Here is a 20,318-nt window from a genome sequence, read left to right as displayed (position 1 = left end):
ATGGTGAAACCCCATCTCTACAAAATACACAAAAATTAGCCAGGCATGATGGCAGACACCTGTAGTCCCAGCTACTCGGGAGGATGAGGTGGAAGGAACGCTTGAGCCAGGGAGGTTGAGACTGCAGTGAGCTGTGACTGTACCACTGCGCTCCAGCCTAGGGGACACAGCAAGACCCTATATCAAAAAAAAAAAAAAGAAGAAGAAAAGAAAAAAAAAATTGCTATGTACCAAAAAGTAGTAAAGACTACAATTTTACCTATGAACAGAGGAATTCATCATATTACATACCTCATCCATATCTGTCCAGTTAATGACTCATTATTGCAGTTCTTGAAAAACTATGCCTTTTTTTTTGTATAATTAATCTTTCATCTAGAAACACTAAATAGGCCGGGCACAGTAACTCACGCCTGTAATCCCAGCACTTTGGGAGGTCGAGGAGGGTGGATCATGAGGTCAGGAGTTCAAGATCAGCCTGGCCAACATGGTGAAATGCTGTCTCTACAAAAAATACAAAAAATTAGCTGGGAGTGGTGGCAGGTACCTGTAATCCCAGCTACTTGGGAGGCTGAGGCAGAAGAATCACTTGAACCTAGGAGGTGGAGGTTGCAGGGAGCTGAGACTGCACCACTGCACTCCAGCCTGGGCAACACAGCGAGACTCCATCTCAAAAAAAAAAAAAAGAAACACTAAGTAATGCTCTGTAAGGAATGGTATTTTGACATTACAATTTCAGGCAAATAAACATACTAATTTAGTCAACCCAACTGTTCCTAGTCAGAGAACAGACTCTGGTACAGATTTGAATTTTGTGTCATGCTTGGATAAACCCAAAATATTCTGCTTTTGCTTGGCATACATGTGCCAAGTGCCTCAGAGGCAGCTGAGCACATGTGCTGGCTCTACCTGCTCTGAAGTGCCCTCTTGTTTAGCTTTTGTTACCCTAAAAATGCTTTCCTGTCCTGTAACTTTATTTTTATTGTAAGTTCAGTCACAGTGCAATCTCCCCAAACAGCATCATCATAACCCAGAGAAGAGAGAGAACATGCATATGTTTAAAGGAGCTAAGCTACAGTGTAAACAATGGAGGTCTAACTATGAATGGTGCTTTTTCCTTCAATGCCTAACACACATTCCTTGGTAATCAGTTAACAGAAAAGACTAGTGGATTTAGTCAGCAGTTAAACATCTACCGGCAAATGGGTCACTTCAGATGTCCCTAATCTTGATATGCTGATTTTAATAACCAGCCAAATTACTTCATGGAAGTAAAAGCATGGAAGAGTGGAAAAAGATCAAAAGAAGGACAAGACACAGTAGAATCAGAGCAAATTTCCATCAGGAAAAACAGCCTTGTTGCTGTCCCATCTACAGTATCTGTTAAAATTAAAGTACCAGTCTCTTAGCCCATAGAAAGACAAACGGCAAAATTCTTCAAGGTTTAGCACAAGCAATAAAAGAGAACTTCAAAAACTACCATCCTTAGAAGATTCGTTGTCACCAGCACTTCGTGATGGTTCCTGGGGTGGCCTGCAGAAGCTTTTCCCGCAGCTCCCTATGACAGGGATAATGAGATGGACCCAGATTTCAGAAACAATACAATGTGGAATGTGTCCATGAAATAGGGTTGAAAGGTTGACTTGGAACTCAGTGGGCCTGTTGCTTTCCTCTATGAAACATCTGTAGCTTCTTTCCATAGTGGGTTCATTTAGAAAGGAGGGTCTGTTAACTAGTACACGGTCATTGTTTAACGGCCCTTTTAATCTCTTCCCCATCTGTGGTGGTTATGTCTCCTTGTAAGTTCATTTATTCTTTTGACTGTTCTGTTTGTGTTCAATATTATTCATCTGCACTTTTATCTTTAATTATCCTGTCTTTTATTTTAATCTTTTCGTCATTTATTGAGTAGAGAGTTCACTTATTTTTAGTTTGCTTTTTAAGAATAAAAGAATTTAAAGCCATGTATTCATTCTGAGTGTAACTTTCAGCCCTATCCCTAGATTTTTTTTCCCTAACTTTTCAAGTCATAGGCTTTTCTTTTTTAGAGTTAATTGAGGCATAATTTACATATCCTAAAATTTACCCATTGTAACTGGAAAATTTAGTTATTTTAGCAAATACATAGAGTTGTGCAACCATCACCACAGTTCTATTTTAGAATGTTTCCACCTTCCTCCAAAAGTTACCTCGTGCCCATTCACCATTAATTTCCACGCCCAACCCCAGATGCAGGCACCCACTGATCTGCTTTCTGTCTCTAGACTTACTTTCTTCCGGATACTTCATATAAGCGAAATCATACCATAGGTAGTCTTTTACATCTGCTGTAATGTTTTTGAGGTTCATCTGTGTTGAGTAGTTAGTTTCTTTTTGATGCTGCGCCATATTCAGTCAGATGAATATACCACGTTTTGTTTATCCATTCACCAGTTAATGGACATTTGGGCTGTTTCTTAGCTGCTATGAGTAACTGCTGCTGTGAACATTTGCATAGAGGCCTGTGTGAGCATATATTTCATTTCTTTTGAGTAGATACCTAGGAGTGGAATTCTTGGCTTGTATGGCAAGTTTATGTTTAGCTTTTTAAGAAACTGCAAAACTGTTTTCCAAAGTGGTTGCACTATTTTACATTTCCACCAGCAATGTATGAGGATGTGTCCACATTCTTGCCAGTATTATTATTGTCTTTTTGCTTATAGCTTAATTTTTGTGGGTGTGTAACGGTGTCTCACTGTGGTTTCAATTTGCATTTCCCCAGTGACTGGAAATGTTAAGCATCTTTTCATATGCCTGTTAGCCATTTGTCTCTCTTCTTTGATGAGATGTCTATTTTTAAGTTGGTTGTCTTCTTGTTGTTGAATTGTAATAGTACGTTAACCCAGACATGAGTCCTTTATTTTATCAGAAAACACAATGAAAATAAATTATTATAGAAGTGAAGTACAAAATACATCCACAATGTTATTATTATTGTAGTGAGTAGACATAAGATTACCCTAAGTTGATATGAAAGTTTCAAAATGCTCCTTCTCAATTTCTGTTATTCACTGTAAATTTTCAGATATATCTATACGTGTTAAACCTTTCTTTTGAGCTTTTAATTTCAGGGTTTTTTTTTCATTTGTGAAAGTCCGTTTAGTTCTTTTTTCAGTCTGCAGTGCCGTTTTGAAATATTTTACTATTCTCTTGAACATATGATCAAAACTTGTCATTTCTTTAAATAAAGTAAATACAGCTGTTTTATAGCCTGTGCCAGGTCACACCGGTATCTGAGGTGTTTGTCACATTTTGTTCATGATGTCTTATTTCCTTGTGTACCTCATTTAAAATTGTATACTGGTCATTGTATTCAGATTATTTGAAATAAACTGTAACCTAGAATCAAAAAAATATATTATGTGGAATAAAAAATTCCCTAAACTTTCAAGCTCCAGTGAGATGACATGAAATAGTTCAACAGTTTCATGCTCATTCTTTTTTGCATTTAGTTTATATGAGAACACACCTTGCCAAAATATCCACCTCTGGTCTCTCTCTCCACCAAACTCCTCTCTCTCCTTCCAAGCGTGGCTTCCTCCCTAAATTCCCTATTTCTATGAATGGCTCTAGCCTTTTTCCAGAAGCCTCAGCAGCAACATCTTTGATTGAGCCATCCTTGCCCTAAATAAAAGCTGCTGCTCAAAAGTGCTCTTTATGACCTCCCACATTGGTACTTGCCACTCCATTCTAGAACAAACACTTTCCTGTGAGCATATCTCACTCATGCTCTTCCTGCTACCCACAGAGCCCTTCCCCTACTGCTTCCTAAACTCTGCCTATCACTTAACACCTAGGGGCAATGCCATCTGCTTCCTGAAGTTCTTCTGATTCTCTAAGGACTCTCTCACACCATTGTTTTGATATTCAGGATGTTTATTCACTTTCAGAGATGGGAAGAACTCAGTACTTTTTAAAATGAAATCTTTTTTTTTGAGGCGGAGTCTCGCTCTGTGGCCCAGGCTGGAGTGCAGTGGTGCGATCTCCATTCACTGCAAGCTCTGCCTCCCAGGTTCATGCCATTCTCCTGCCTCAGCCTCCCATGTAGCTGGGACTACAGGCATCCGCCACTGCGCCCGGCTAGTTTTTGTATTTTTAGTAGAGACGGGGTTTCACCGTGTTAGCCAGGATGGTCTCAATCTCCTCACCTCGTGATCCGCCCATCTCGGGCTCCCAAAGTGCTGGGATTACAGGCGTGAGCCACCGCGCCCGGCCTAAAATGAATTCTTGAATTCATTCTAGAGATTCAACAATTAACATGTAATGAATGCCTGCTGCATAGCAGACATTTATATATACCCAAGTTTATAGTTGTCTTAGATGATGCTTACAAAAACCCTAGGAGGGGGCCGGGCACGGTGGCTCAAGCCTGTAATCCCAGCACTTTGGGAGGCCGAGACGGGCGGATCACGAGGTCAGGAGATCAAGACCATCCTGGCTAACACAGTGAAACCCCGTCTCTACTAAAAAATACAAAAAACTAGCCGGGCGAGGTGGTGGGCGCCTGTAGTCCCAGCTACTCGGGAGGCTGAGGCAGGAGAATGGCGTGAACCCGGGAGGCGGAGCTTGCAGTGAGCAGAGATCCGGCCACTGCACTCCAGCCTGGGCGGCAGAGCAAGACTCCGTCTCAAAAAAAAAACAAACCCTAGGAGGAAATTTTTATTATTTTATTTTATTTATTATTATATATATTTTTTGAGTCAGAGTCTTGCTCAGTCGCCCAGACTGGAGTGCAGTGCGCAATCTTGGCTCACTGCAATCTCCGCCTCCCGGGCTCAGGCCATTCTCCTGCCTCAGCCTCCCGAGTAGCTGGGACTACAGGGGCCCGCCACCATGCCCGGCTAATTTTTTTGTATTTTAGTAGAGACGGGGTTTCACCATGTTAGCCAGGATGGTCTCGATCTCCTGACCTCGTAACTCACCCGCCTCGGCCTCCCAAAGTGCTGGGATTACAGGAGTGAGCCACCGCGCCCAGCCTAATTTTTTTTATTATTATTAGTTTTTGAGATGGAGTCTCGCTCTGTGGCCCAGGCTTGAGCGCAGTGGCAAGACCTCAGCTCACTGCAACCTCCACCTCCCAGTTCAAGTGATTCTCCTGCCTCAGCCTCCCAAATAGCTGACACCACAGGTGCATACCACCATGCCCAGCTAATTTTTTGTATTTTTAGTAGAGACGGGGTTTCACCGTGTTAGCCAGGATGATCTCGATCTCCTGACCTCATGATCTGCCCACCTCGGCTTTCCAAGGTGCTGGGATTACAGGCGTGAGCCACTGTGCCTGGCCCCTAAGAGGAAAATTCTTAAGCTTATTTTACAGGTGAGAAAGCTGAGTCTCTGGGCAGCTGGTTGGCTGGCTTTCCCAAGCTTACGTGTCAGGTCAGTAGCAGTGCCAGTATCCTAGCTGCATCTCCTGACAGCAAGCAGGCACTCTTTCCATCACATGGGAGGTGCTGCCCTCACTACCTGGCTGCAGCTTGGCATACATGGTTGCTCCTAATCAACCAATGACGTAATTTATTACGTCAAAGTGTAAACACTCTACCAGACATCATGAAGAAATCTTAATAATCTAAATCATATGAAAATGTTGCTTTTTTGTTTGTTTGTTCTTTTGAGACAGAGTCTCGCTCTGTCACCAGCTGGAGTGCAGTGGCGCTATCTCGGTTCACTGCAACTTCTGCCTCCTGGGTTCAAGCAATTCTCCTGCCTCAGCCTTCTCAGTAGCTGGTACTACAGGCATGAGCCACCACGCCCAGCTAATTTTTGTATTTTTAGTAAAGATGGGTTTCACCATGTTGGCCAGGATGGTCTCGATCTCTTGACCTCATGATCCGCCAGGTCAAAAAATGATCAAACATCAACAATTTCACATAGTTCGAACTAATGGGAAAGGATTAATCTCTCCCTCTTGAAAAACATAAAAGTTACCTGATTCAAGAATAAAATAATTTAAAAATAAGATAAATGCAGCCGGGCGTGGTGGCTCACGCCTGTAATCCCAGCACTTTGCGAGGCGGGCAGATCACGAGGTCAGAAGATCAAGAACATCCTGGCTAACACGGTGAAACCCCGTCTCTACTAAAAATATAAATAATTAGCCAGGGGTGATGGCAGACGCCTGTAGTCCCAGCTACTCAGGAGGCTGAGGCAGGAGAATGGCATGAACCCGGGAGGCGGAGCTTACAGTGAACCAAGATCGTGCCACTGCACTCCAGCCTGGGCAAAACAGTGAGACTCTGTCTCAAAATAAAAAAATAAAAAAATAAGATAAATGCAATAATGAGAACTCTAGGCAACTCTTTAGTTTTGGAAGATTATGAGAAGTGACCAGATAGACTTAATGTCACCTGCCCAGTGACACCGAAGGGCTTTGGAGTGGAAGGATCACTTGAGGCCAAAAGTTCAAAGCCAGCCTGGGCAACATGTGAGATATCATCTCTACAAAAAAATTTAAAAATTGCTGGGCATGGTGGTGCCTACCTCTAGTCCCAGCTGCTTTGGAGACTGCGGTGAGAGGACTGCTTGAGCCCGGGGTTCCAAGCTACAGTGAACCATGATTTCACCACTGCACTCCAGCCTACGCAACAGAACGAAACCCTGTCTCTTTAAAATAAATAAATAAGAAGTGAAATTTCTTCTAAATGGTAATTTATAGATAACTGGATGCCTCCTCTGCTTATATCATCATACTCTTGAAATTGTATTTTCAAATACTTCCTTTGAAAGTCTCTGAGATTCCAGTAGTTGTGACACCATTGCAAAGCACAGAAACAATGACCTCACCAGGCTCTTATCTCCAGTCTCATTCCCGTCCTGCTTATCTCCCACTGCTGATATATAATTCTTACAGGCCAGCACCACAGAGATACTTCTAAAATACAGCTTGCTTAAAATCCCACAAGATTAATCTGAGATCTTAGCATGGTGAAGACCTGGCTTCTCCCGGGCTGGTCCTCTTGCTCTCCTCCCTCTCCGTGTCCCCTCCCCCTTGCCTGTCCCTACACTTCATGCTGCACAGTCCCGTTTATAACTCTCTGTCACCATAGAGTTTCACGTCTATTCCTCTGTATCTTTGTAGAATCCTTTGACTCTTTCTTTTGGGAAGTATTGCCCGATATCAATCTTGACAACCATACCCATTTATTTTGGTGCCTTATTCCACTTTTCCTACACTTTTCATACTAGCATGATTTGTTCACACATCTATCTCCAGAAATACCCTTTCTTTCTCTATGAAATCTGAAAGGAGACTTCAAGTGGCCTCCACTAACCATTTTGCTTCTGTGTCTTTATTCTGTCTACAATTAAAATAAGCTGGATATAATTGTTTTAAAAAGAATAAAGAGAGAAATTCTCAGCCTGGATGGTAGTCACCTGAGTGTCTTTTTTTTTTTTTTGAGATGGAGTCTTACTCTGTCACCCAGGCTGGAGTGCAGTGGCACAATCTCGGCTCACCACAACCTCCGTTCCCCTGAGGTTCAAGCGATTCTCCTGCCTCAGCCTCCCAGATAGCTGGGATTACAGGCGTGCACCGCCACGCCCAGCTAATTTTTGTATTTTTATTTATTTATTTATTTTGAGACGGAGTCTTGCTCTGTCGCCAGACTGGAGTGCAAGTGGTGTGATCTTGGCTCACTGCAACCTCTGCCTCTAGGGTTCAAGCAACTCCCGTGCCTCAGCCTCCCGAGTAGCTGGAACTACAGGCGCACGCCACCACACCCGGCTAATTTTTTTGTATTTTAGTAGAGACAGGGTTTCACCATGTTGGCCAGGATGGTCTCGATCTCCTGACCTTGTGATCTGCCTGCCTCGGCCTCCCAAAGTACTGAGATTACAGGCGTGAGCTACTGCACCGAGCTTAATTTTTGTATTTTTAGTAGAGATGGGGTTTCACCATGTGGGCCAGGCTGGTCTCAAGCTCCTGACCTCACTGATCCACCTGCCTTGGCTTCCCAAAGTGCTGAGATTACAGGTGTGAGCCATCCCACCCAGCTCTGAGTGTCTCTTTAAACTGTACATGTTTTATACAAGTACATATATTTCTGTGTATATTTTTCATAATAAAGAATAGAAAAAAATTAGACCAAATGTCTAGTATCTTATCTTGTAATTTAATCATCACAAGATTTAAAAAAGACTAAATATTTTTGGCAGTTTAAAGAAAATTTTTTAAATTTCTCTTTGTTTTACTTCCCACATTACACTGGTTTTTTTTCCTTTCTTCTTTTGAGATGGAGTCTCACTCTTGTTGCCCAGGCTGGAGTGCAGTGGTGCGATCTCAGCTCACCGCAACCTGTGCCTCCCAGGTTCAAGCAATTCTCCTGCTTAAGCCTCCCAAGTAGCTGGGATTACAGGTGCGTGCCACCATGCCAGGCTAATATATGTATTTTTTTTTAGTAGAGACGGGGCTTTACCATGTTGGCCAGGTTGGTCTCAAACTCCTGGCCTCAAGTGATCTGCCCACTTCGGCCTCCCAAAGTGCTGGGATTACAGGTGTGGGCCATTGTGCTTGGTCTACACTGATGTATTTAAAAAAATTTTTTTTTGTAGAGACAGTGTCTCACTATGTTACCCAGGCTGGTCTCAAACTCCTAGTCTCAAGTTATTCTCTTGCCTTGGCCTCTCAAAGTGCTGGGATCACAGGCATGAGCCACAACACACACTGTATAACTAGTTTTTTTAAAGTATAAGTGGTTTCTCAAGTAAAGTGTCATTACAAAAATGACAACCAACCTTAATGCAAAACTGTAGCAAAATAATCAGAATAAAACCTACTTCCATGCAATATTCATTAATATGAAATCATTCCTCTTTATTCCTATCTATTCAAGGTTATACATCTTCAGGTTTGAAGAGTAGGTTTTACTTGCCCATTTAGCAAACAAAAAATAGTTGATAATGATATCAAGATACCTTATAAACATGGATGCTCATTTTTATCACATAAATTACATGTTCAGTATTCCCAGTCACGAAGGTGGCAAAAACATAAAATGTTCAATAAAATCAAGCCTCTCTAACATCTCATTATATTCTGAAGCCAGAATATCTCATATTCCAACAATTACTAAGTCTTACAAATTAATAAGAGCCAATTAGATATCTCGAATGCATACTAGCTCCCTACCCTGCAATAATACAACATGCTATTTTAGTTTGTAAATGTGAATAAAACTTTTTTAAAAAATAGAAATGAGGTCTACTCTGTTATCCAGACTGGTCTCAAACTCCTGACCTCAAGTGATCCACCCACCTTGGCCTCCCAAAGTGCTGGGATTACAGGTGTGAGCCACCACGCCTGGCCCAATATGAATAAATTTTACTCATAAGACTTATTCACATAAGGCCCAGGTGGTAGCTCCTGCCTGTAATACCAGAACTTTGGGAGGCTGAGGCAGGAGGACCACTTGAGCTCAGGAGTTCGAGACCAGCCCGGCCAACATGGTGAAACTGGCCGGGCGCGGTGGCTCAAGCCTGTAATCCCAGCACTTTGGGAGGCCGAGGCGGGCGGATCACGAGGTCAGGAGATCGAGACCATCCAGGCTAACACGGTGAAACCCCGTCTCTACTAAAAAATACAAAAAACTAGCCGGGCGAGGTGGCGGGCGCCTGTAGTCCCAGCTACTGGGGAGGCTGAGGCAGGAGAATGGCATGAACCCAGGAGGCGGAGCTTGCAGTGAGCTGAGATCCGCCACTGCATTCCAGCCTGGGCATCAGAACGAGACTCCGTCTCAAAAAAAAAAAAAAAAAAACATGGTGAAACTCCATTCTCCATTAAAAATACAAAAATTAGCCATGCGTGGTGGTGCGTGCCTGTAGTTCCAGTCACGTGGGAGGCTGAGGCAGGAGAATTGCTTGAACCTGGGAGGCAGAGGGTGCAATGAGTCGAGATTGTGCCACTGCACTCCAGCCTGAGCGACAGAGTGAGACCCCATCTTAAAAAAAAAAAAAAATCCATATCAATTCAATTCAATACACATTTATACCCAAGACAAGATGCTAGGAATAATTAGGGCTAGAAAGAGATTGGCAGGAAAATGGGCTATCAAAGTACACAGACAACAACAAAATAAAACAAAAGAACACCCTGGGAGTGCTCTGCTTCCAACCACATGGCCAACAGGACACCCTGCATCACACTCCTGGTAACAACACCTAAAAGGCAAGATAAATCACAAAGCATGTGGGTTTTTTTTTTTTTTTGAGTCTGGCTCTGTCACCCAGGCTGGAGTGCAGTGGCGCAATCTCGGCTCACTGCAAGCCCCACCTCTCGGGTTCACGCCATTCTCCTGCCTCAGCCTCCCAAGTAGCTGGGATTACAGGCGCCCACCACCACGCCCGGCTAATTCTTTTTTTGTGTTTTTAGTAGAGACAAGGTTTCAACATGTTAGCCAGGATGGTCTCGATCTCTGAGCTCATGATCCACCTGCCTCGGCCTCTCAAAGTGCTGGGATTACAGGTGTGAGGCACCCTGCCCGGCCAAAGCATGTTTTTAAAAGCATCACTGAGTTGGCACAACAGTAAGGAAACTACAGTGACCAAAAATAAAGAGAAAGCAGAAACCTTGGGCAATAATAAAAGAACACCACAGCTGGCTTTTGTCCTGAAGGTATTTGCCCACCTGCATACTTGCGTCCTGGCAGCTGGTGGAGTCTGGCATTAGGAGGTAAATACTTAGGCTCATTCCAGTGGAGAGAGTCCAAGGAGATGCCCACAAACGTCCAGGATGCAAAGACCTACAACCTCAATGTAAGGCTAACTATGAAATGAACCCCCCACACAGAAGAGGGCCGTAGGGAAACCTGCCTTTCCCCATCACTGAGTGGAAGGAGAGACAGCTCCCTAACAATCTGTAACCACTAGACAGCTCTCATGCAAGCTTCATGATCCACAAAGGACAGTAGAAATTGAGCCTAACTTGTGCCTAGTTACTGACAAAGCAAATGCAAGCCTTTCAGGAAAATCCTGACTTTATCCAGGCCTCAAAAAATGCCCAGAGGTAAAGTTTCAAGGAAAACGAGCAGCTCATTGTCAAAAATCAAAACACACAGCAATCAAGAAGCCATGACTCAACAGTCAGCAGAAGTAACATTCAGATAGAGAATTATTAGTTGCTGAATATAAAATACGTTTAGTGTGTTTAAAATACATGCAAAGAGCAACTAAGAAGATTTAAGATCTAACCTCTCTCTTTTTTTGGAGAGGAAGTCTCGCTCTTGTCCCCCAGGCTGGAGTGCGATGACGCAATCTCAGCTCACGGCAACCTCCGCCTCCTGGGTTCAAGCAATTCTCCTGCCTCATCCCTCAAGTAGTTGGCATTACAGGCACCTGCCACCAATGCCAGGCTAATTTCTGTATTTTTAGTAGAGATGGGGTTTCACCATGTTGGCCAGGATGGTCTAGGGCTCCTGACCTCAGGTGACCCACCCACCTCAGTCTCCCAAAGTACTGGGATTACAGGCGTGAGCCACTGCGCCTGGCCTAAAACTTCCAGAACTGAAATTTTAATGAATTTTACAAGAGCTTTACTGAGGTATAATTCACATATAATAAACTGCACATATCTAAAGTATATAATTTGATGTTCTGACAAATGTATAAACTATGAAATAATCACAAGCAAGAAAATAAATCCATCCTCTCCCCAAATTTCCTCGTGCCCTTTTGTAATCCCTTCCTTTCATCTCTTTGCCCCCAACTCCTGGCTCTCATGGTCCACAGGCAAACACTGACCTTCCCTGTTACTAGAGATTAGTTTATGTTTTCTAGAATTGGATATGAATGAAATCATACTATATTCAGTATGTACTCCTTTGGCTGGCTTCTTTCAGCACAATGATTTTGAGATTCATCCATGTTGTAGCATGTATTAGTAGTCCATTTCTTTTGATTGTTCAGGAATATTCCACTGTGAGGATATACCATAGTCTATTTGTGCATTTACCTGTTAATGAACATTTGGGTTGTTTCCAGATTTTGGCTTCAAGCCAGATCAAACTACGATGGACATCCATGTACAAGCCTGCACAGACATTTGCTTTCATTTCTCTGAGGTAAATATTTAAGAGTAGAGTTGCTGGGTCATACAGTAGATTTATGTTTAAGTCTCAAACTACCAAATTATTTTCCAGATTATACCATTTTACATTCCCACCAGCAGTACATAAGAGTTCCAATTTCTCCCTTTCCTCACCAACACTTGTTATGATCACTCTTTCTAACATTAGACATTCTAATAGGTGTGTAATGCTACTTCATGGTGGTTTTAATTTGTATTTTCCTAAAGACTAATGATGGTGAATACCTTTCCATGTGCTTACTTGACATTCATATATTTCATTTGGGGAAGCACCTGTTCAATCTTTCACCTGTTTCTTTTTTTCTTTTTTTTTTTTTTGAAACAAAGTCTCACTCTGTTGCCCAGGCTGGAGTGCAGCCGCACTATCTCAGCTCACTGCAACTTCCGCCTCCTGAGTTCAAGTGATTCTCCTGCCTCCCAAGTAGTTGGGATTACAGGCACGCACAACCACACCGGGCTAATTTTTGTATTTTTAGTAGAGACAGCGTTTCGTCATGTTCGCCAGGTTGGTCTCGAACTCCTGACCTCAAGTGATCCACCCGCCTCAGCCTCCCAAAGTGCTGAGATTACAGGCATGACCCACTGAGGTCGGCCTATTTCTTTTTTGAATTGATTTGTTTGTTTTCTATTATTAAGCTTTGGGACTTCTTTATATATTCTACATCTGAATCCTTTATCAGGTAACATGATTTCCTAGTATTTTTCCCAGACTATGTCATACTTTTCAAAATAATAATATTAAAAGCACTTGGCCGAGCGCGGTGGCTCAAGCCTGTAATCCCAGCACTTTGGGAGGCGAGACGGGCAGATCACGAGGTCAGGAGATCGAGACCATCCTGGCTAACACGGTGAAACCCCGTTTCTACTAAAAAAATATAAAAAATTAGCTGGGCGTGGTGGCGGGCGCCTGTAGTCCCAGCTACTCGGGAGGCTGAGGCAAGAGAACGGCATGAACCTGGGAGGTGGAGCTTGCAGTGAGCCGCGCTACTGCACTCCAGCCTGGGCGACAGAGCGAGAATCCTTCTTAAAAAATAAATAAATAAATAAATAAATAAATAAAAAATAAATGCACCTTATATACATTAAATAGACACAGCTGAAGACAGAATTCACTAACTGAAAGATGTATCTTAGGGCAGCATCCAGAATACAGTATGAAGAGGCCAAAAAAGAGAATATATAAAAAAGAAATTAAGAGACAAGGAGAATAAAATGAAAGATGAATGCCTAATAAGAGTTCCAAAAGAAGAAAACAGAATGCAGAAGATAAAATACCTGTCAAGATAATAGAGAATGTTCCAGAATTGCTGACAGATGCCAATACTCAGAATCAGTAAATTCAACAAAGCCCAATAGGGAAATTAAAATAAATTAACACCTGGCTCTGCTCACGAGAGGATTAATCCAAATTTCATTAAATCCCAAAACTCCACTAATTGACAGTAAAGGGATTTTTGACATCAAATAATGTAAAGCCACAAAAGCGGGACTAAAAGGAGTGCACACAGCACAGATGTTTGGCAGTTGGCAAAAGAACAGATGAGAAATAACTGACCTAGTACATCTGAGACAAACCTCAAGCCAGAAGGAGTAAAACTGGATAAACACTCCAGTTACAGCACAGAATCTTCAAAGTTTCAGGAACTGACAACACCATGCACCTCTGGAAAGGGGAATAAAATGTAGGGACTGAGAATAAGGCAGACTGAGTGAACGATATTTAAGAGGCAGTTAAATCCCTATCTCCTCCCCAACTCCACGCTCCTAGGTGACTGCCTCTCTTCTCTCCTGGCAGAAGTCTGAGTTTTTCTCTAGACAGCTGAAATGTGATCTGGCCTAGGAGATGATGGGCACAGTTGAGTCTTGGGCGCCACATGGAAAACGGTGCCTGGGTAACTACACTAGCAATGCCTCTGGGAATAAACATCACATTTATGGTCGGCTGATCTGACAAAGGTGTCAGGCAATTCAGTGGGACAAAGAATAGTCTTTTCACCAGGTGGTGCTGGGAGAGCTGGATATTTATATGGAAAAGAATGAATTTGAATCCTGTAACTCACACTATACACAAAAATTAACTCAAAAATTGATCACAGAACTAAACATTTAAGAGCTAAAACTATAAAGCTCTTAGAAGAAAACACAGGAGGGTAGTCTTAGCAACTTACTGGATATCCTAGAATGAAGCAAAAACTGACTCAGATTTTAAACCTGTTTGGCTGAGAAGACAGGAAAAAGTGCTTCCAGGATACCTAAGTCGAATGTGTCTTTCCTCTTTGCTGATCTGGCTCTGAATCCTTTCATTGTAGCAACTCAAGAGAACTCTATGCTTAGTCCTGAGTCGTCCTAGCAAATCACGGAACCTGGGGACATCTTGGAAGCTTCAACACAAGCATATATAATGAGAACAAATCAATTTGCCTTTATAGCATAAGGACAAACCAGCACATGTACTAACCTGACTTGCTGTCCTGCAATTTTCAGAGAGCAGAACTTCCCTGGCTTCTTAGTTCAGCAGCTGCTGATGGACATCAATCACACCAGCTCAGCATCCTGCCCTTCTCTTCTAACCCACACTCCCTCTTTTCCTCAGAGTTCTCCTTAACCTGTCCTTAGATGTCTCAACCCAGAAGTTAGAAGACTTAGCACGTCATTATTCTATAACCAAGGTATACACAGAAACATTTTGGGGGAAGATGTTTTTCATATCTTAAAATGCACGTAAAAGTGCTCTGCAGACAATAAAGTGTTTCACAAGGTAACGTATTATTAAGCTTAAAAGGTAGATGTGTAAGCCATAAAATATAGTAACATCTTTGATGTGATGATTCCAATACTAAGTTATTCCTCTAGAGGAGCTCTAATACTTTCCTCTAATTACAAGCCACATAAAGGATAAAAGCACGTTTGGTTTCAGGTTTCAATTTCATTGATCTTGAAATACACACATTATCTCCATATTAACAAGAAACAACTTCATCAAGGAAAAGGTCTCATCACATCAAAACTGGTCTATCCAATTTATCATACCTTCGGAATGCTTTTGAGTCTCTTCCACATATTATATCATATATAACACACCTCACTTCTTCAACACACAGCCTACTCAATATATCTATTTAATCTTCCCTGAAATTCAGGTCATGGTAATTCCTTCCTTCCTCCTTCCCTCCCTCCCTCTCTCCCTCCCTCCCTCTCTCCCTCCCTCCTTCCTTCCTTCCTTTCATTCATTAATTTTTTTGTTTTTGGAGACAGAGTCTTGCTCTGTCACCCAGGCTGGAATGCAGTGGTGCAATCTCAGCTCACTGCAACCTCCGTCTCCTGGGTTCAAGCAATTCTCCTGCCTCAGCCTCCTGAATAGCTAGGATTACAGGCAACTGCCATCATGCCCGGCTAATTTTTGTATCTTTAGTAGAGAGAGGGTTTCACCATGTTGGCCAGGTTGGTCTAGAACTCCTGACCTCAGGTGATCCGCCTGCCTTGGCCTCCCAAAGTGCTGGGATTACAGGAGCGAGCCACTGCGCCCGTCCCATGGTAAATCTTAGAACTCAAAAAGATCTTCAACATTCTGTTGGACAAATAAGCTATAAATGCTTGCTGAAGTGTAACCTGGATGTTCCCAAGCTTGGCATGGCAACATAGTCATGTGGGAAGTTTTCTAGGCCCCACTCCAGATTTACTGAATGAAAATTTCTACCAGTGGCGTGTGTGCGTCTATTTCTTAAGACGTCCTGAAGCAGATCTGCCTGGAAGAACTCTGTAGAGGCTCTGGATTTGCAGTGGACAAATCTCTACTTTAATGATAGAAGGTAAGAATGTGAAGAGGATTTGTGAAATGACTTTTATAAATTAGAGTATAAGAAGGGAGAATCTACAATCTTTTTTTTTTTTAACCTTGCTATTTTTTTTTTTTTTTTTTAATTATACTTTAAGTTCTAGGGTACATGTGCATAACGTGCAGGTTTGTTACATATGTATACTTATGCCATGTTTTTGTTTTTGTTTTTGTTTTGAGACGGAGTCTCACTCTGTCGCCCAGGCTGGAGTGCAGTGGCCGGATCTCAGCTCACTGCAAGCTCCGCCTCCCAGGTTTACGCCATTCTCCTGCCTCAGCCTCCCGAGTAGCTGGGACTACAGGCGCCCGCCATCTCGCCCGGCTAGCTTTATTGTATTTTTTAGTAGAGACGGGGTTTCACCGTGTTCGCCAGGATGGTCTCGATCTCCTGACCTTGTGGTCCGCCCGTCTCGGCCTCCCAAAGTGCTGGGATTACAGGCTTGAGCCACCGCGCCCGGCGAGAATCTACAATCTTAACAACAAGAATATTTCTCCCTGAGTGGCAGAATGATTATGATATTGGAACCAAAGAGAAGAAAACATAATCTAGTATACCACATGGCTCTGCAGTTGATAATACCTGCAAAATCTAAAATAATAAAACTACTAAATTGGTTTTCAACTTTATAACCAATCTACAGACAAAGCACAAAAGGTTTATAGTTAGATAACAATATACAAATATTGTCAACCTTTACAACATAAAAGTCTGGTACAGCTGCAAGAGCTGAAAGGAAGGAAGGGAAGATGGCAGGGGCCTAATATTCTCATTTTATAAAGAGCAAGGTCCAGTGATACTATTTAAAGTTGATAGTGCAAAAAAACAGAGATTTAAGTACATGATGTAGGGTCACAAATATAGCCAATAAAAGAACTAGCAATTCAGTAAGAAGTTGGGAAGTAGAGAGGTGAAGTAATTTGCTCAAATTCAGCTCATTAGAAAGCTCCGAGGCCAGTGGGCTGAACATGGGCCAGTCACACTCTAGACTCCATGCACTTTACCAGTGTCTCATCATGCCCAGCCCTGTGTGAGGAAGGAACTTCCCTAAGCTTAGATGCCTAGTTAGTGTTACAGCAGAAAAAGAAACTCAATCTCTAATCTTAAAATTACTTGTTAAAGTTATCTTTAAAATTTTCAGAAAAGATCACATTAAAAATGTCCCTACTGGTTCATTCTTTCAACACATACTAACATTTCTTTTTTTTGAGATGGAGTCTCACTCTCTTGCCCAGGCTGGAATACAGTGGCATGATCTTGGCTCATTGCAACCTCTGCCTCCTGGGTTCACGCGATTCTCCTGTCTCAGCCTCCCGAGCAGCTGGGACTACAGGCGCACACCACCACGCCCGGCTAATTTTTGTATTTTTTTGTAGAGACAGGGTTTCACCAGATTGGCCAAGCTGGTCTCGAACTCTTGACCTTGTGATCTGTGTACCACAACCTCCCAAAGTGCTAGGATTACAGGCGTGAGCCACCGCACCCAACCCCATCTAACTAATTTCATAAAACCTTTGATAGAAAGAGGGTCTCACCATCTTGCTCAGGCTGATCTCAAACTCCTGACCTCAGGTGATCCACCCACCTTGGCCTCCCAAAGTGCCATTAACAGGTGTGGGCCACCATGCCCAGCCAACACCAACATTGTTCTTACAAAGAGCTCCTCCACAGCTCCCCTCACCTATGATCAGCATTCCATCTATTCTCCAAGTCTATACCACAATGATGAGGAAGGCACTACAGCCCACCATCCATTGTGTCTGTCAAACCTGACAGAGGATCCAGAACCAACACTGAAGATGCAAAGCAAGTCAGCCTACTCAACTCTTAGTCTACAGCTACGCCCATAGCCCATCTGCCGCCACAGAGATGCTGTGGTTACGTGCACAGAGGACACCCACTGCCTGCTCCAGGAGAGGACAGGGCAGCAGCATGTGCAGGGCAGGTGGAAGGCTGCTCCAAAGGAGACGTGATCTGATTCATGGAGCATCATGTGAATAGGCAACACGTCTCAGTGACTGCTGCTTTATAACTTCATATAATATTTTGAAATATTCAATAAAAATGACAATATCTACCCACAAATAATTATTTAAGTTATAACCCAAACTCATTAGTACCAGTAAAAAGCAATTAAAAAAAAAAAAAAAACCACAGTTGGTCTTAGGCTTACAAGGCTGAAGTGCTTGTACACTGAGTGCAGTGGTACAATCTGACTCACTGCAGCCTCAAACTCCTGGGCTCAAGTCATCATCCCACCTCGCCTCCTGGTAGCTGGGAGTACAGGCGGATGCCCCACATCTAATTCTTTTTTTTTTTTGAGATGGAATTTCACTCTTTTTGCCCAGACTGGAGTGCAACGGTGCGATTTTGGCTCACTCCAACCTGCCTCCTGGGTTCAAGCAATTCTCCTGCCTCAGCCTCCTGAGTAACTGGGATTACAGGTGCCCGCCACCATGCCCAGCTAATTTTTTTTGTATTTTTAGTAGAAACAGGGTTTTACCATGTTGGCCAGCCTGGTATTGAACTCTTGACCTCAGGGGATCTGCCCGCTTTGACCTCGCAAAGTACTGGGATTACAGGCATGAGCCACCATGCCTGGCCACATCTGACTTTTTTTTTTTTTTTTTTGACATGGAGTCTCACTCTGTTGCCCAGGCTGGAGTACAGTGGCACGATCTTGGTGCACTGCAACCTCTGCCTCCCAGGTTCCAGCAATTCTCCTGCCTCAGCCTCCTGAGTAGCTGGGACTACAGGCGCACGCCACCACACCCGGCTAATTTTTATATTTTTTTGTAGAGACGGGGTTTCACCAGATTGGCCAAGCTGATCTCGACTCCTGACTTCGTGATCTACATGCCTTGCTCCAAAAGTGCTAGGATTACAGGTGTGAGCCACTGCACCTGGCCTCATCTGACTAATTTTTTAAAACCTTTTATAGAGAAAGGGTCTTACCATCTTGCTCAGGCTGATCTCAAATTCCTGGCCTCATGTGATCCTCCCACCTTGGCCTCCCAAAGTGCTGCGATGACAGGTGTAACCCACTGCACCTAGCCATCAATTTTTAAAATTCAATTTAATTCACTCACCCCATTTTCAGTGCGTTTTTCTCCAGGTACATTTGTTACATTTCTCTGAGTTCGTTGCTCTTGGGTCTGACGGCCACCTAAAGAAATAAAAGAACCAAACTCACCAAAAGCCATATTAGAAAAAAGTAATATTCTCCCATTTCTTCATGTATTCAAATATTTATTGAACACAAGTGTAAAATACCAGGCTGAGAAATTCAAGACTTTAGTACAGTTGAAAACATGGTCTTGCAATTAATCTTTTATATATAAAGTTGTTTAGGCTGCGCTCAGTGGCTCACACCCATAATCCCAGCACTTTGGGAGGCCAAAGCAGGAAGATAGCTTGAGCCCATGAGTTCTAGACCAGCCTCAGCAACATGGGGAGAATCTGTCTCCACAATAATTTTTTTTAAATTAGCCGGGTATGGTGGTACACCCTGTAGTCTCAGCTACTTGGGGGGCTAAGGCAGGAGAAGGACTTGAGCAAGAGAGGTCGAGGCTGCAGTGAGCCAGGATTGGACTACTGTACAATCTTGCTCTGTTGCACTCTAGCCTGGGCAACAAAGCAAGACCCTATCTTTAAAAAAAAATTAAAAATAAATGAAATAAAGCTGTTTAAATGAAATCTTTTCTTTTTACATTCTATCTCAAAATCTTGAAATTGACTTGTTATCAAAAGGCTTTTAACACTTTAAAATGAAGAAGATGGTAAATTTTATGGGTATTTTATCACTATTAAAAAATAAAAATTTGGGGCTGGGCAAGGTGGATCAAGTCTGTATTCCCAGTACTTTGGGAGGTGCTGGGATTCTCTCAAGGTGGGAGGATCACTTCGGCTCAGGAATTTAAGACCAGCCTGGGCAACATGGCGAAAATCTGTCTCTACAAAAATAAAATACAGAAAGTAGCCAGGCATGGTGACATGTGCCTGTAGTCCCAGCCACTCAGGAGGCTGAGGAGAATAGCTTAAGCCTAGGAGGTAGAGACTGCAGTGAACCATGATCACGCCACTGCACTCCAGTCCAGGTGACAGTGAGACCCTGTCTCAAAAATAAAATAAAAGCTAAAAATTTGGCATTCATATTACCAAGAGGGGAAAAAAGAAAAATTTTTTCAAAAAGGCATTTACAGCCAGGCATGGTGGCTCATGCCTGTAATCCCAGCACTTTGGAAGACTGAGGCGGGCAGGCTGCTTGAAGCCAGGAGTTTTAAGACCAGCCTGCCCAACATGGTAAAACCCTGTCTCTAGTAAAATTACAAAAATTACCCAGGCATGGAGGCGCACACCTGTAATCC

General features: G+C 42.9%; 1 protein-coding gene across 2 annotated transcripts in view; it reads right to left on the bottom strand.

The window, feature by feature from the left end:
* The window catches only part of PPP1R13B (protein phosphatase 1 regulatory subunit 13B), a 132,111-nt gene that overhangs the window by 29,178 nt on the left and 82,615 nt on the right, over positions 1-20,318 (bottom strand). For both annotated transcript variants that reach the window (XM_033191121.1, XM_033191120.1), the window contains exon 4: positions 19,041-19,117. In XM_033191121.1, coding sequence (XP_033047012.1) covers positions 19,041-19,117 — 77 coding nt within the window. The remainder of the gene's footprint in view (positions 1-19,040; positions 19,118-20,318) is intronic.

Source organism: Trachypithecus francoisi, unplaced genomic scaffold (assembly GCF_009764315.1).
Source record: "Trachypithecus francoisi isolate TF-2019V2 unplaced genomic scaffold, Tfra_2.0 Lachesis_group3, whole genome shotgun sequence".
Taxonomy (NCBI): Eukaryota; Metazoa; Chordata; class Mammalia; order Primates; family Cercopithecidae; genus Trachypithecus; species Trachypithecus francoisi.
Note: the sequence above shows the minus strand (reverse complement) of the source record. Positions and strands in the feature narration are given on the sequence as shown.